The sequence below is a fragment of the Calidris pugnax genome, unplaced genomic scaffold (assembly GCF_001431845.1).
Source record: "Calidris pugnax isolate Ruff unplaced genomic scaffold, ASM143184v1 scaffold103, whole genome shotgun sequence".
Classification (NCBI taxonomy): Eukaryota; Metazoa; Chordata; class Aves; order Charadriiformes; family Scolopacidae; genus Calidris; species Calidris pugnax.
Window position 1 is genome coordinate 11,294,053 of NW_015090990.1, and position 13,438 is coordinate 11,307,490.

The 13,438-nt window shown below is 39.9% G+C and overlaps 1 protein-coding gene across 4 annotated transcripts in view; it reads right to left on the reverse strand.

Moving 5' to 3' along the window:
• The window catches only part of TTN (titin), a 247,953-nt gene that overhangs the window by 14,378 nt on the left and 220,137 nt on the right, over window positions 1–13,438 (reverse strand). For all 4 annotated transcript variants that reach the window (XM_014954164.1, XM_014954163.1, XM_014954162.1 and 1 more), the window contains 21 exons: window positions 13,059–13,355; window positions 12,368–12,955; window positions 11,965–12,267; window positions 11,509–11,805; window positions 10,746–11,033; window positions 10,359–10,658; window positions 9,959–10,261; window positions 9,493–9,798; window positions 7,617–9,383; window positions 7,224–7,520; window positions 6,405–6,692; window positions 6,013–6,312; window positions 3,866–5,932; window positions 3,471–3,773; window positions 3,084–3,389; window positions 2,699–2,989; window positions 2,279–2,578; window positions 1,866–2,171; window positions 1,319–1,624; window positions 937–1,218; window positions 71–664 (listed from right to left, as the gene is read on the reverse strand). In XM_014954164.1, coding sequence (XP_014809650.1) covers window positions 71–664; window positions 937–1,218; window positions 1,319–1,624; window positions 1,866–2,171; window positions 2,279–2,578; window positions 2,699–2,989; window positions 3,084–3,389; window positions 3,471–3,773; window positions 3,866–5,932; window positions 6,013–6,312; window positions 6,405–6,692; window positions 7,224–7,520; window positions 7,617–9,383; window positions 9,493–9,798; window positions 9,959–10,261; window positions 10,359–10,658; window positions 10,746–11,033; window positions 11,509–11,805; window positions 11,965–12,267; window positions 12,368–12,955; window positions 13,059–13,355 — 10,089 coding nt within the window. The remainder of the gene's footprint in view (window positions 1–70; window positions 665–936; window positions 1,219–1,318; window positions 1,625–1,865; window positions 2,172–2,278; window positions 2,579–2,698; window positions 2,990–3,083; window positions 3,390–3,470; window positions 3,774–3,865; window positions 5,933–6,012; window positions 6,313–6,404; window positions 6,693–7,223; window positions 7,521–7,616; window positions 9,384–9,492; window positions 9,799–9,958; window positions 10,262–10,358; window positions 10,659–10,745; window positions 11,034–11,508; window positions 11,806–11,964; window positions 12,268–12,367; window positions 12,956–13,058; window positions 13,356–13,438) is intronic.

A 13,438-nucleotide genomic window follows, 5' to 3' on the forward strand; every position in this document is an offset into this window, starting at 1 on the left:
ATCCATTTCACAAGTATCACATTAATTTGGTATAAATTTCACCCCATTATTTTCAACAGTAGATTCTTACCTTTTTGGTCTTGTACTGTCACTGCTGTGACAATCTCTCGTGGTTCTGACACACCCTTCTGATTCTGTGCTCTGACCCTGAACAAGTACTGTTCACCTTCATTGAGAGAGATAATTGTATGTTCGTAGACAGTAGGTTTCAGTGTCACTACCTTCAACCATCTTTCTGTTCCAGCTTTGCTGGCCTCAATAACATAGCCAGTCAATCTACTGCCACCATCATGTAGTGGTTTCTCCCATGCAAGAGTAACAGTGGATTTAGTGGTGTCAATCACTTCAAGCTTTTGTGGTACCATGGGGACATCAGATACTAGTACTGCATCAGATGTTTCACAAGCTTCACCAATGCCATAAATATTTTCTGGTAGTACTCTGAAATAGTACAAAGCTCCTTCTAAAAGTCCAGTAACTCTATAAAATGTCTTGCTGCATTTGGTAGTGACAGTCTTGTAAGCTCTCATGGAAGCTTCACGCTTCTCAATTATGTAATTGTTGACTGGGGCTCCACCATCAATGATTGGAATATCCCAAGTAAGTGTCACAGAATCTTTTGATACTTCCTTAATTCTCACTGCAGCTGGTGGACCAGGTGTATCTGAAACAACAAACAAAAATATATTTGTTTTTTTCCTTTTGTATCCTTTCCTTTTACAGTTAATGACTGATTCTGAATAAAAAAACAATGCTGGGATTTGGTTTATAAAATAGTACAGCTTTAGAAACTATGTATTTTCCTTTATATTAGCTTGTTTCTCTGATTTCTCATTCTCATCTTATTTAAACAGCAAACTTCCTTTGGAAATGAATGACTGAGCAACATGCACTATGAGTGATGTAATGCCTATATATAATTGTAGCACTACTTACCGTACACTTTTACAGAAATAGTTGCAGATTTTTTTCCTGATTGATTTTCAGCCTCAATGACGTATTTTCCAGCGTCATACCGATTAACTTTATCCACAATAAGCAGAGTGTAGCTGTCTGTAGTATCAATAATAGCTCGACTTACAAGGTCAACACCCTGCTTGCTCCATGTGATTACGGGAGCAGGTCTGCCAGATACAGAGACCATTAAGCGCAGGGAACCACCAGCTCTGACTGTAACTGTCTTCTTCAGATCATCAGCAAGCTCAAGCTCAGGTATTTCTGATGAAGGGTATAAGAAACATAGAATTAATTAATCTTTTAGTAGTTCTAAAGGAAAATATACTTATTCCTCAAAACATACATTAAGTCTTCAAATTACCTATTCTTTCCACGGGTTCTATTTCTGCTGATAATTCACTAAATTCACTCATGCCGTTCACATTTGTAGCAGCAACTCTGAATTGGTATTTCTGGGTTGTTTTAAGACCAGTCACAGTGAACTCGGCATTCCTAAGAGTGGCCGTTGTATGTGGTCGATACCACTGTTCCGTACCTTCTTCTTTCATCTCAAGAACATAGCCTAAGATGTCAGCACCACCATCATATGTGGGCTTTGACCATGCTAAACTTATGCTGTGTTTAGTAGTATCCACAACTCTCGGAGCTGAAGGTGGTGCAGGAGTATCTTTGGAAAAGAAAAAAAAGCATTTCACATTGGTGCAGGAAACATTTTACAATTAAAAATTATTTCTAAACAGCTTATGCTGGGAAATGCATTTAAAATGAACTATGACTGCTTTTATGTTTATTATAATACCAGCTAGTTCAGTGAGATGATACGTGGTTTGGGGTACCTTAGTCAAAGTGAGTTTATGCTCCATTATTATAAGTAAATATTAAAATAGGTTTTAAATGTGGTAACTTACATGATGGTTCTTTACATAACATGTATTGTGAAGCTTCACTAGGCTCACTGTTCCCAGCTGCATTCACTGCAGTGACACGGAACTGGTACTGGCTACCCTCCATGAGACCAGTGACTTTCAGTCTGGTATCATAAACAGTGTAATCTCTGTTCACTCGCGTCCAGCGCAGACTTTTCCTTTCACGTTTGTCGACAAGATAGTCCTTAATCTCATTGCCACCATCTGATTCTGGTTTTGTCCACTGAATAATGATATGTTCCTTGCCAACACTCACTTCTTCAGGAGCACCAGGCTGTGTTGGGATAGCTGTGGTTTTTTTAAAGGTGAAAAAAATAATTATCATTTAACAAATCATTTATCTATGAGAAATATTCCACAAATTCTGATGCAGAATGGAAGGTAGTAACACTCACTGAAAGCGTTCCTGGCAATCACAGGTTCTGTTTCAAGTGGAACGCCTGGTCCATATTTGTTGACAGCTCTCACGCGGAAGATGTATTCATTATTTTTAATAAGTTTTGTTACCACGCATGATAAAGTCTGGCATTCAGCCTCAACAATAACCCAGTGAAGTCTGCTGGTTTCACGCCTTTCTACAATATAGTGAGTGATCTGTGCACCTCCATCTTCCTCAGGAATGTTCCATGCCAGAGTACATTTCTCTTCTGTCACTCTGCTAACAGTGATTTTGCCTGCGCATGGACCTGGTGAATCTGGGTAGAGATGAAAATACGTATTGCTATTAGCAGCTAATGAAAAGTGTCTCACTCTTATCTAAAACAATGTAAATTTTTTAGTATACTAAGTTTGAGTATTAATCATGGGATACATACCAAGCACTTTAACAAGAACAGAAATTTGTTTCATTCCGCTGGCATTTTTAACTGTTAGAGTATATTTTCCACTATCACTTCTGTCGCAGAACTTGATAATTGCAATGGCTCGTTTGCTGGTGTATTGCAGAGATATCTTTTCACATAGATCCAATTCCCTGTCACCTTTGGACCAGAAGACTTTTGGTTCTGGTTTCCCACCAACGGCCGCATCAAGAACAAGATCTGATCCAGCTCTAATGGTCACAACTTCTCCCTGCAGTCTGGCATCGAGTTCAGCTTTTGGTGGTGCTGTCATAAGGAAAAAGAAATTTTAAAAAAATGAAATAACAGCATTAAAAATAGAATATTATGTTTTCAATTGTTCCAAGTGAATATTTCTTACAGTATTCATCTTTGCAAATGACAGCACCAGTTGATTCAGATCCTTTGCTAATCACACCAGCAGCATTCTTTGCTAATACACGGAATTCATATGCTTCGTCTTCACTAAGAGCTGTCACAGTAAAAAAGTTTTCTGATACAATGGTATAATTGCATTTCAGCCAACGTCCATCACCAGATTCATTGTATGGTTTGCGTTCTATAATATATCCGATAATTTTGCTTCCACCATCATAAAGGGGTGCTGACCAGCTCAGCGACACTGTAGACCTGGTAACATCTGTAACTTCTGGTCTTCCTGGTGGATCTGGAGGAATAAAGCAGAAAAATGAGAAATGCAATTCTATTTTAGTTTAAATAACAACATAACTCTAAAAGTAATACTTACCAACTGGATTTTGAGCCACGACAGGTCTGGAAGCTTCACTAGCTTTACTAACACCTGCGGCATTTAGGGCATAGGTTCTGAATTGGTATTCTAGGCCTTCCACCAATCCTGTGACTTTGTAGTTGCATTCACAGCATGGCACTTTGTTTTCCTTCACCCAAAGGATGGTGTTGCGCTCCTTCTTTTCAACCCAATAACCAATGACTTTGCTGCCCCCATCATGATAGGGTTCCTCCCAGCGAATGGCCATGGCAGTTGCAGACACAGAATAGACTTCTGGCCTGGAAGGTGGGCTTGGTGGAACTAAACCCAAAAAAGATGGGGAGGAAAACGTTAGCTGTTACAAATGCCTCAGTCAGAGGAAAAGAACAAATTTTGAAAAGTGTTTCACTTACCAAATGGATGCTCAGCAACTACTGGTTTTGATTCAAGGGGTTTGCTGACACCAAATCTGTTTTCTGAGCTTACTCGGAAACTGTACTCCTGGTATTTTGTGAGATGAGTAACTTTGATCTGTGTACGTTTCACACTGGAATTTACCAGCTGCCATGCTGTTGTGCCAGATTCACGTTTCTCTACGATGTAGTTTGTAATGTCACTACCACCATCATCTTCAGGTTCTTTCCAGGTCAATACACAGGATTCAGAAGAGACAGATGATATTTCAATTGGGCCAGTGACAGGACCTGGCCTTCCTATGACTACCACTGTGACGGTAAACGTTTTCACACCAGCAGTATTTTCAAGTGTGAGGTAGTATTTACCAGAGTCACCTCTCATACTGTCCTTTACAGTCAGTGTGGTTCTGTCTTTTGTTGTCTTGATGGTCACCCTCTCAGTTTCCTTCAGCCTCATCTCCTCAAGTTTCCATGTCACTTTTGGAGCTGGGCGCCCACTGATTGGTATATCAATAGTAAAGGTGCTTCCAGCCTTGCATGTTATGAGCTGTCTGCTTATTTCACTGAGATCTGCTGTTGGTTCAATCTGTGGCTCCTTAATAATAACAGAAGAGAAAGCTTCTCTTGGCTCACTGTAGCCAGCATCATTCTTTGCCTTGACCCGGAACTCATATTCAGTGTTCTCCACAAGGCCTTCAACAGTGAAAGTAAGTTGTTTGGTTTGTCCAGCTTCAATCCAGGAGTCGGATCCTTTTTGTTTCATTTCAAGAAGGTATCCAGTAACACGGCTACCACCATCATGATCAGGTTTAAGCCAAGCTAAAACTACAGAAGATTTGGTTGTGTCAACAATATCTAGTCTCTTAGGTGGAGCAGGTTCTTCTGTGGCTACCACTGGTTCTGTTAACTCACAGGGTTCACCTACACCATATTCATTTTCTGCTGACACTCGGTAGTAATATGGCACACCTTCTGTCAGATCAGTGACCTTAAAGATTTGTCGAGTGCATTTTGGACTCACCACTTGCCAGCTACGACGGCTTGCTTCCCGTTTTTCCACAATGTAGTGATGGATACGTGAACCTCCATCCAGTACAGGAGCATCCCACATTAAAGTAATAGAACCTCGAGTCACATCTTTAAATGTAATAGGACCTGGTGGACCAGGTGTGTCTAAAACCTTGACAGTAAATGTGATAGACTTGCTTCCACTGTTGTTTTCCACAGTAAAGACATACTTGCCAGCATCATTTCTGTTGCATTCCTCCACAGTCAACGTGCTGAATGAATCGGTTGTTTGAATGTCAGCACGCAAGCTAAGATTAGCATCTGCTTTGGACCACACAGCAGTAGGAACAGGTCTTCCAGAGAATGCAATAAATAGACGAATGCTTGCACCTGCTCTTACAATATGTGTCTGCTTGAAGTTTGCATCGATATCAATCTCTGGTGCAGAAAGCCTGTCCACAGTTTGGACTGAAGCAGGAACTTCACAACTTTCTCCTTTGCCAGCACCATTAACAGCACTAACTCTGAATTTATAGTGTTCTCCTGCCTCCAAATCAACAACGGTATATTTAGTAGCAAGAACAGTCTCTGCGTTGACTTTCTGCCATGCTTCAAGATCAGCTTTGCACATCTCAATGATGTACCCAATTATTTCCATGCCTCCATCAAAAACTGGCTTAGTCCACTCTAAGGTTACACTAGTCTTCGATGTATCTATCACCTTTACAACATTAGGAGCACTTGGTGGGCTGACTGGTTCTCTACATTTAATCAGCTTTGAAACATCACTTGGAGGTCCGACTCCTGCAGCATTTTCAGCCATGACATGGAATTCATACTCATTGCCTTCAATAAGGCCAGTTACTCTGTATCTGTTCTCAGTAATGGGCCTCTTACTGGATACTTTAACCCAGCGCATGCTCTTCTTTTCTCTCCTTTCTAGAATATACTCATTTATCTCGCTGCCACCATCTGATTTTGGTCTTGCCCATGTGAGTGTGATACTGTCTCCTGTTACACTGGTAGGCTCTGGAGTTCCTGGTGCATCAGGGATAGCTAAAAAAAGAAAAAAAAGTCATTAGAAAAACAAGATGGTAAGTCCACAGTTATTTCTACAGAATGAGGTGGAAACTTACTGTAAGGTATTTGTGCAGTAACTGGATCAGACTCCAATGGTCTGCCAACTCCAAATTTGTTCACTGCAGAGACACGGAACTGGTACTCGTTGCCCTTAATTAATTTAAGCGCAGTGTAGCTGCAAGCTTCACATTTATCTTCAACTAATGCCCAAGCAATCCTGCTGGTTTCACGTTTTTCAATTATATAGTGGGAAATAGAAGCACAACCATCATTAGCCGGAGGCTCCCACCATAATGTGACTTTTTCTCCAGTAATGTTTGTGAATCGTATTGGTCCACCAACTTTTCCTGGTGTGTCTGCAATTTTAAAGGTTCAGAATTATAATTTGCTGGCACTTAGAATAAAATAGTATTTTAAAATAGCATTCTGAAAGTGTTTGTTGCTGTACCTTGTATTCTGAAGGTAATATCTTCTCGTTTAGAGCCTGATGCATTTTTGGCTTCTACTGTGTACACTCCACGATGATCCCGGGTAGCATCTCTAATGAAGATTGTGCTATATCCAATAGCTGTAGTTATTTCTATATTCATTGTTTTCTCAATCTCCTTACCATCCTTAAACCATGTCACTTTAGGTACTGGACGTCCTTTGATTAGAGCTTTAAGTCTAATGCTCTCTCCAGCTTTAACTGTGAGGCCTTCAAAGTGCTCAGCACCAAATTCAATTGTAGGAGCAACTGAAAAAGGAAAACATACTTCAAATCCCATGTACCTAGGTATCTTTTCCTGGTACTCTTTTTAATGTACTAATTATAAAAGATGGTTACATATAGAATTCTTTCAGTTAGAAAATGACATTCTCTAAAAAGCAGTTATTACATGAACTATAAACTTATTTTTCCTGTAAGAACACAGTGCATCATATTAACAATAGGAAACACACGATTAATATATACTGTTACAGTATGCCAAGCTATCTGAGGCACATTTCATTTCTAAATTATTCAGTGGATCAGAATATTACAGTTCATGATTTCTTTCCAACTTTGCTGCTGCTTATCCAACACAATTGTAGAGTGCCATGTTTGTCTGCCAGATTTGGGTCTTTAATTTAGACCCTCCCACCTTAAAGTACAAACAGAAATGTTTTGAGTTGACTGTAAGGACCTCAGTCACATGTTCTTCCCCCCTTGGCCTCCCATTTCCAATCAGTACATCCACAAACTCTAACTGTACTAAATACAAGCATATAAAGAAATAATTCTTACCGTTTTCATCTCTGGTCATGATATAGCCTGAAGACTGCGAAGGTGGGCTGATTGTACCAACAGCATTTCTTGCAAGCACTCTGAATTCGTATCGGTCACCTGAACTGAGTCCTGTAACTGTATATTGGCATTCACTGACATCAGTAAAGTTACATCTGAGCCAACGGTCTTCACTTCCTTGCCGTTTCTCAATGCTGTAGGCCACAATCTTACTGCCTCCATCACGCAGTGGGGGGGTCCATTTAAGGGTGACTGTTTCCCTGGTGACATCAATGTAATCAGGAGTACCAGGTGGGTCTGAAAGGAAAATAATTAAAATTTATTTTTTATTACTGCTCACTGTAGCCTGTAAGACTAGAAATTCCTTGGATAAGTGATTGATCATTCACTTACCCACTGGAGAGACTGCCAAAGTAAATTTGCTGGGCTCGCTAGCTCGGCTTAGACCTGCAGCGTTTTCAGCGTATACTTGGAACTGGTAATCCAGGCCCTCAAGTAGTCCCGTAATCCTGTATTCTCTGTTAGATATTAATGCAACATTAACCTTCTGCCACAAAATACTGTTTCTTTCCTTCTTTTCGACATGATAGCCAATAATCTCTGAACCACCATCATAAACAGGAGCATCCCAAGATATGGTCATTCCATCAGCAGTTATGTTGTATACAACAGGCTTGCCTGGGGAACCTGGTGGTCTAAACTGATGCTTTGCCACAACATCTGCTGAGACAAGAGGTGGGCTCACTCCATATCTGTTTTCTGCGCGTACTCTAAACTGATATTCAGTGTCTTTAACAAGGTTGGGTACTTTGAAAGTTGTTCTTGCAGCACTCGAACACACCAGCTTCCAGTTCATTTGTGAAGTTTCTCTCTTTTCAATACTGTAGCCAGTAATTTCTCCTCCTCCATCATCTTCAGGAGCTTCCCATGACAAAACTACACTGTCTGCTTTGATTTCATCTAGCCTTAAAGGTCCTTTTGGCTTAGATGGAGGACCAAGAGTGATGACAGTGATTGTGAATGTTTTTCTGCAGACGACATTATCAAGAATTAAACTGTATTTGCCACCATGGTCTTTTTTCACATTCTTGATGCTTAAGCTTATCTTGTTTTCAGTTTTCTTGAAACGAAGATGTTCAGTTTCTTTAAGAGGGAGGTTGTCCTTCAGCCAGCTCATTGATGGCTTAGGTTTACCTTTATAGGGCAATTCAATATGCAGGTTATGTCCAATTCTTACTGCAATTTGACCTCCAGGAATATCAGAAAGGTCAGCTTCAGGTGTTATTATATGTTCTTTCACTGTAATGGGTCCAACAGTAACACCATCACTCATGCCTTTTTCATTTTTAGCAAAGACTCTGAATTCCATGACAGAAAGCTCTTTAAGTTTTTCAACTTCAAATTCACAGCTCTTGCTTGTGCCTGCGTACGTCCATTCTTTTTCTTCCTGCAGTTTCTTTTCAATAACATAGTCTGATATAATGCTACCACCATCATAGTCAGGTTTGCTCCACTGCAATTTAACAGAAGTCTTTGTAGAATCTTTCATGGCTAGGTCTTTTACAGGTCCAGGTATGTCTGCAGCTTTCACTGGTTCAGATGTCTCACAAGGTTCACCCAGTCCAATTTCATTTTCAGCGAGAACACGGAAGAAGTATGCCGTTTTCTCTGACAGGTTGGTTAGCTTAAATGTGGTATGAGAACACTTTGTTGTTACAGTTGACCAGGCCCTCTTTGTAGCATCTCTTTTTTCAACGACATAATTTGTTATTTCAGAACCACCGTTAATGAGAGGTGGTTCCCATACCAGTGTAACTGTGCCACGAGAAACATGCTTGAGCTGCAGCTTCTGGCAGGCAGATGGTGTGTCAAGTACTTTTACATTCACAAATGATGATTTTGCTTCTCCAACTCCATTTTCAATTGTAAGAATGTATTTTCCTGTATCATTTCGGGTAACTTGAGGAATAGTAAGTAATGTAGATGATTCTGTGTTCTGGATGATATATCTTTCATCAATTCCAAGATTCTTGTCACCCTTTCTCCATGTGACTGTTGGAGGAGGTCTTCCTTTGAATGGAATCATTATTTGCACATCTTCACCTGCTTTAGCAACAATAGAGGTCCGGAGAGCAACATCTAGATCAATCTCTGGTGCCACTGTGGAAATAAGTAAAAATTAATAGTGCATACTTTGAATGTAAAATCAGAAATGCTTTGAAAAAAACCAAAAGACAGAAATATGATAAATCACTGAAATGTACAGTACCGAGAATATCTTTAGCTTGAACAGGTTCCGTCATTTCAATAGGCTCTCCTTGTCCAGCACAATTTATAGCAGACACACGGAAATAATAGTTAACACTTGGCTGAAGGTGGGATACAACATATTCAGTTGTTCTCACTTCTCCCTTAGTACTGACTACAGTCCATTCTTGCTCTTCACCTTCCCTTTTCTCCACCAGGTAGCTGGTAATTGGACTTCCTCCATCATAAGCAGGTTTAATCCAGCCAAGGGTGACAGATGTCTTGGTTGTATCCACAACTTTCAGCTTGGTTGGTGAGCCTGGCTTATCTGTAAGTGATAGTTTACAGGGGGAAAAGAAAATCAGAAGCCATATTTACAATTAATCATAAAGAGGAGTAAAATCTGCCCTCAGTTACATTGGTGCAATCCTATCCTAATTGCTCATTGTCTATTGATTTCTAACCAATGAAAATATGTTGTATCTTACCAACAGGATCTGTGGCTTTGTAGAAGTCAGAAGCTTCAGAGAATGGACCTTGTCCAGCTGCATTGACAGCACAAACTCGGAAATGATATTCGCTGTTTTCAGTCAGACCTGTTACTTTCTCTCTGGTGTCCCGAATAGTTTCTTTAGTAACCTTGAACCAACTCAGACTCTTCTTGTCACGCTTCTCAAGAAAATATCCTGATATTTCACTGCCCCCATCAACAGTGGGCCTATTCCACACAACAGTCATAGAATTCTTTGTTATCATTGTGACTTCTGGTACACTAGGTGGTCCAGGTGTAACTGGGTAAAAAAAAAAAAAAATGTCAGTAGATCAGTACTTCTTACAAATAATACACAGGATGCTTCAGTTGCATAAGTTTTTTTATATGTTTCTTACCAAATGAATTTTTGGCTATGACGGGTTCAGACTCCAGTGAATCACCAACTCCAAACTTGTTCACACCACGGACACGGAACACATATTCATTTCCTTTGATGAGTTTTGTTGTAGTTATGATACACCCCTCCAGCTTTTCAGAAATTAAAGACCATACAACCCGACTTGTCTCTCGTTTTTCAACAACATAGTGTGTTACTGGTGCACCACCATCATCTGCTGGTGGGTCCCACATTATTGTAATCTTTTCAGCAGTGACTGTCTTAAACTGTATAGGTCCAGTTGGGGGTCCTGGCTTGTCTGTAGAAGGCAGAAGAAAGATGATGTTAAGTATTTATTACTGAATTATTGTTTAATAGTATAACATAGCTGTATCTCAAGACATACCAAGTATCTGTACTCTAATATGGGCTGATGCTGAACCCATGGCATTCTTCAATTTTAATTCATAGGTGCCACTGTTGAGTCGAGTCGCATCCTTGATGAGTATAGAAGCAAATTCTGTTGTGTTTTCAATAGACACTAGTGCACTGGTTTGTACCTCATTGCCATTTTTGAACCACTCAATTGTGGGTATAGGCTTGCCTGAGATGCCTAGTTTTAGCTTAACTGAAGTTCCTGCTTTGTATTTCACCACTTCTGTATATTCTGGTGGCACATCGATTTCAGGTGCACCTTAAGAAAAAATAAGAATAAGAAAAAGTTAAAAATAACTTACTTTAAACTTGTATTTAATAAAAATAAAAACATTTGTACTTTATTTAAGCTAATAGTCATAGGCATTTTATAATTACAGATCAAAGTAAATATTGCATTTGTAACAAACCATAGGTCTAGAACAAGTTAGAACTAATCCTACCAGGCACAAAAGGCAACCATGTGTATAAATATAACCATTTTGGCTATGGGGCAGAGGCATATTTCTTTTGCTCAAATAATAAAGATACCATAAGACTTAAAAAAATGCAGATACAGCCAAAGATGTTCATTGCAGTCACGCCCAAATAACTCACAGCCATTCAAGCTTATTGAATCAATCACTTTAAACTAGCCTTCCATATTTAAAAGACTATGGTTCTCCAAAACAGTGCTGCCTTTAAGCTTCCTAGTACCACAAAATGGTACTGTTCTATCATTGCAAAACACTTACCGTATGTATCAACACATGTGATAGGACCCACAACATCTGAGGGATTGCTTATGGAACCAACAGCATTCTTAGCAAAGACCCGGAATTCATAGCGGGAGTTCTGTGTCAGACCAGATACTGTGAACTGAGTCTCTATAACGTTGGTGAAGCTAGCTTTTGTCCACCTGCCATCCGGAAGATCACGTTTTTCTACGATGTATCCAGTGATCTTGCTGCCACCATCAAATGCTGGCTTCTGCCATGACAGAGTGATAGCAGTCTTGGAAATATCGGACACACGAACATTTCTCGGTGGTTCTGCAGTAGGAAACACAGGAGTATGCTAATGAATAACAGCTGTTTTGGATATTGGTTTACTGTACAGGACAGAATACCCCAGAGGCAGGGAGGGGAAAAAAAGTGCTACTTAAATGGTTGGGCTTCTTTTTTTTTCTTTTTTTTCTAGGGAATACATACCACAGGCATCAATTGCAAGGACGGGATCAGAAGGATGACTTGCTTTTCCAATGCCAGCAGCATTTTCTGCATAAACTCTAAATTCATAGATAAGGCCAGCACTGATGGTGGTAACTTTGAAGTGAGTTGTGCGAATGAGGGTCTTGTTAGCCTTCTGCCATAATATGCTATTCCTGTCTTTCATTTCCAGGTGGTATCCAATGACTGCACTGCCGCCATTAGTGACTGGTTCATGCCATCCAACAGTAATAGTCTCTCGGGTGACATTCGTGACCCATGGTGTGGAAGGAGGGCCAGGGGTAGCTGATGATATCAAAAGAAGTGATTAATAGTAAACAAAATTATATTTTCAACATCAGAGCATTAAAAAAATAACCTATAGCATGAGAAGCTTATTACTTACTGTAAGGAAGCTTGACTACTACACATTGTGAGTCTATGTGATCGCTGATGCCAAAGCGGTTCTCAGCTTTGATGCGGAATTGGTATTCTTCTCCTGTTGTGAGCTTCATAACTTTGATAACAGTTCTAGCAACTGTTGCAGATACTTCGGACCAAGCAGCAGTACTTGTTTCTCTTTTCAGTACAATATAGTTGGTAACTTGACTTCCACCATCATAAGCTGGTGGCTGCCATCTGAGTGTTACACTCTCTTCAGTGACATCACTAAGGACAACAGGACCAACAGGAGGACCTGGCCTATCCAGCACAACAATATTAACAAAAGATTTTGTGGTGCCACTTGAGTTGGCAGCAGTAATGTCATATCTGCCAGCATCAGCAGCCACACTTTCTTTAAGATTAATGATGAGACTTTCTGCAGTGGTTTCTGTGTGAAATCTCATGGTAGGTTTCAGTGGAACACCATCTCTAGACAATGTCACCTTTGGCACCGGTTTTCCAGAAACTGGAATTTCAACTTTCAGGTTTGATCCCGCTCGAATATATACAGTGTTATGAGGGAAGCCCTTCATGTCAATCTCAGGAGATTCTGAAAAAGAAAACATTTTAAAACCATGAACAGTTTTTCTCTCTTTTAAAATATGAATCCACTTTAATGTGTATCAACTTCTGTCTTGTATCAGGAAGCATACCTAATTGTTCTTTAACTGTAACAGGGAGCAGTAGTTCCTTAGGATCACTTAAACCAGCTTGGTTTTCTGCAGACACCCTGAAGAAATAGTCAACATTCTCCTTAAGACCATGGACAACATGATGAGTTGTTTTTACAACTGCACACTTAACCCATTTTTGCTGTCCTTTCTCAAGAGCTTCGATGAGGTAACCCACAATTCTACTTCCACCATCATGCTCTGGTTTTAGCCATGAAAGAGAAACACTGTCCTTTGTGACATTTGTTACACCGAGTTTTTCTGGTGGGCTGGGTTTTTCTGAGGAAAAAAAAGTGCAACAGGTTAAGCAATATAGCTAGTATTTACTTTTTATATTAGCAATTACATAGGGATGCCATCTG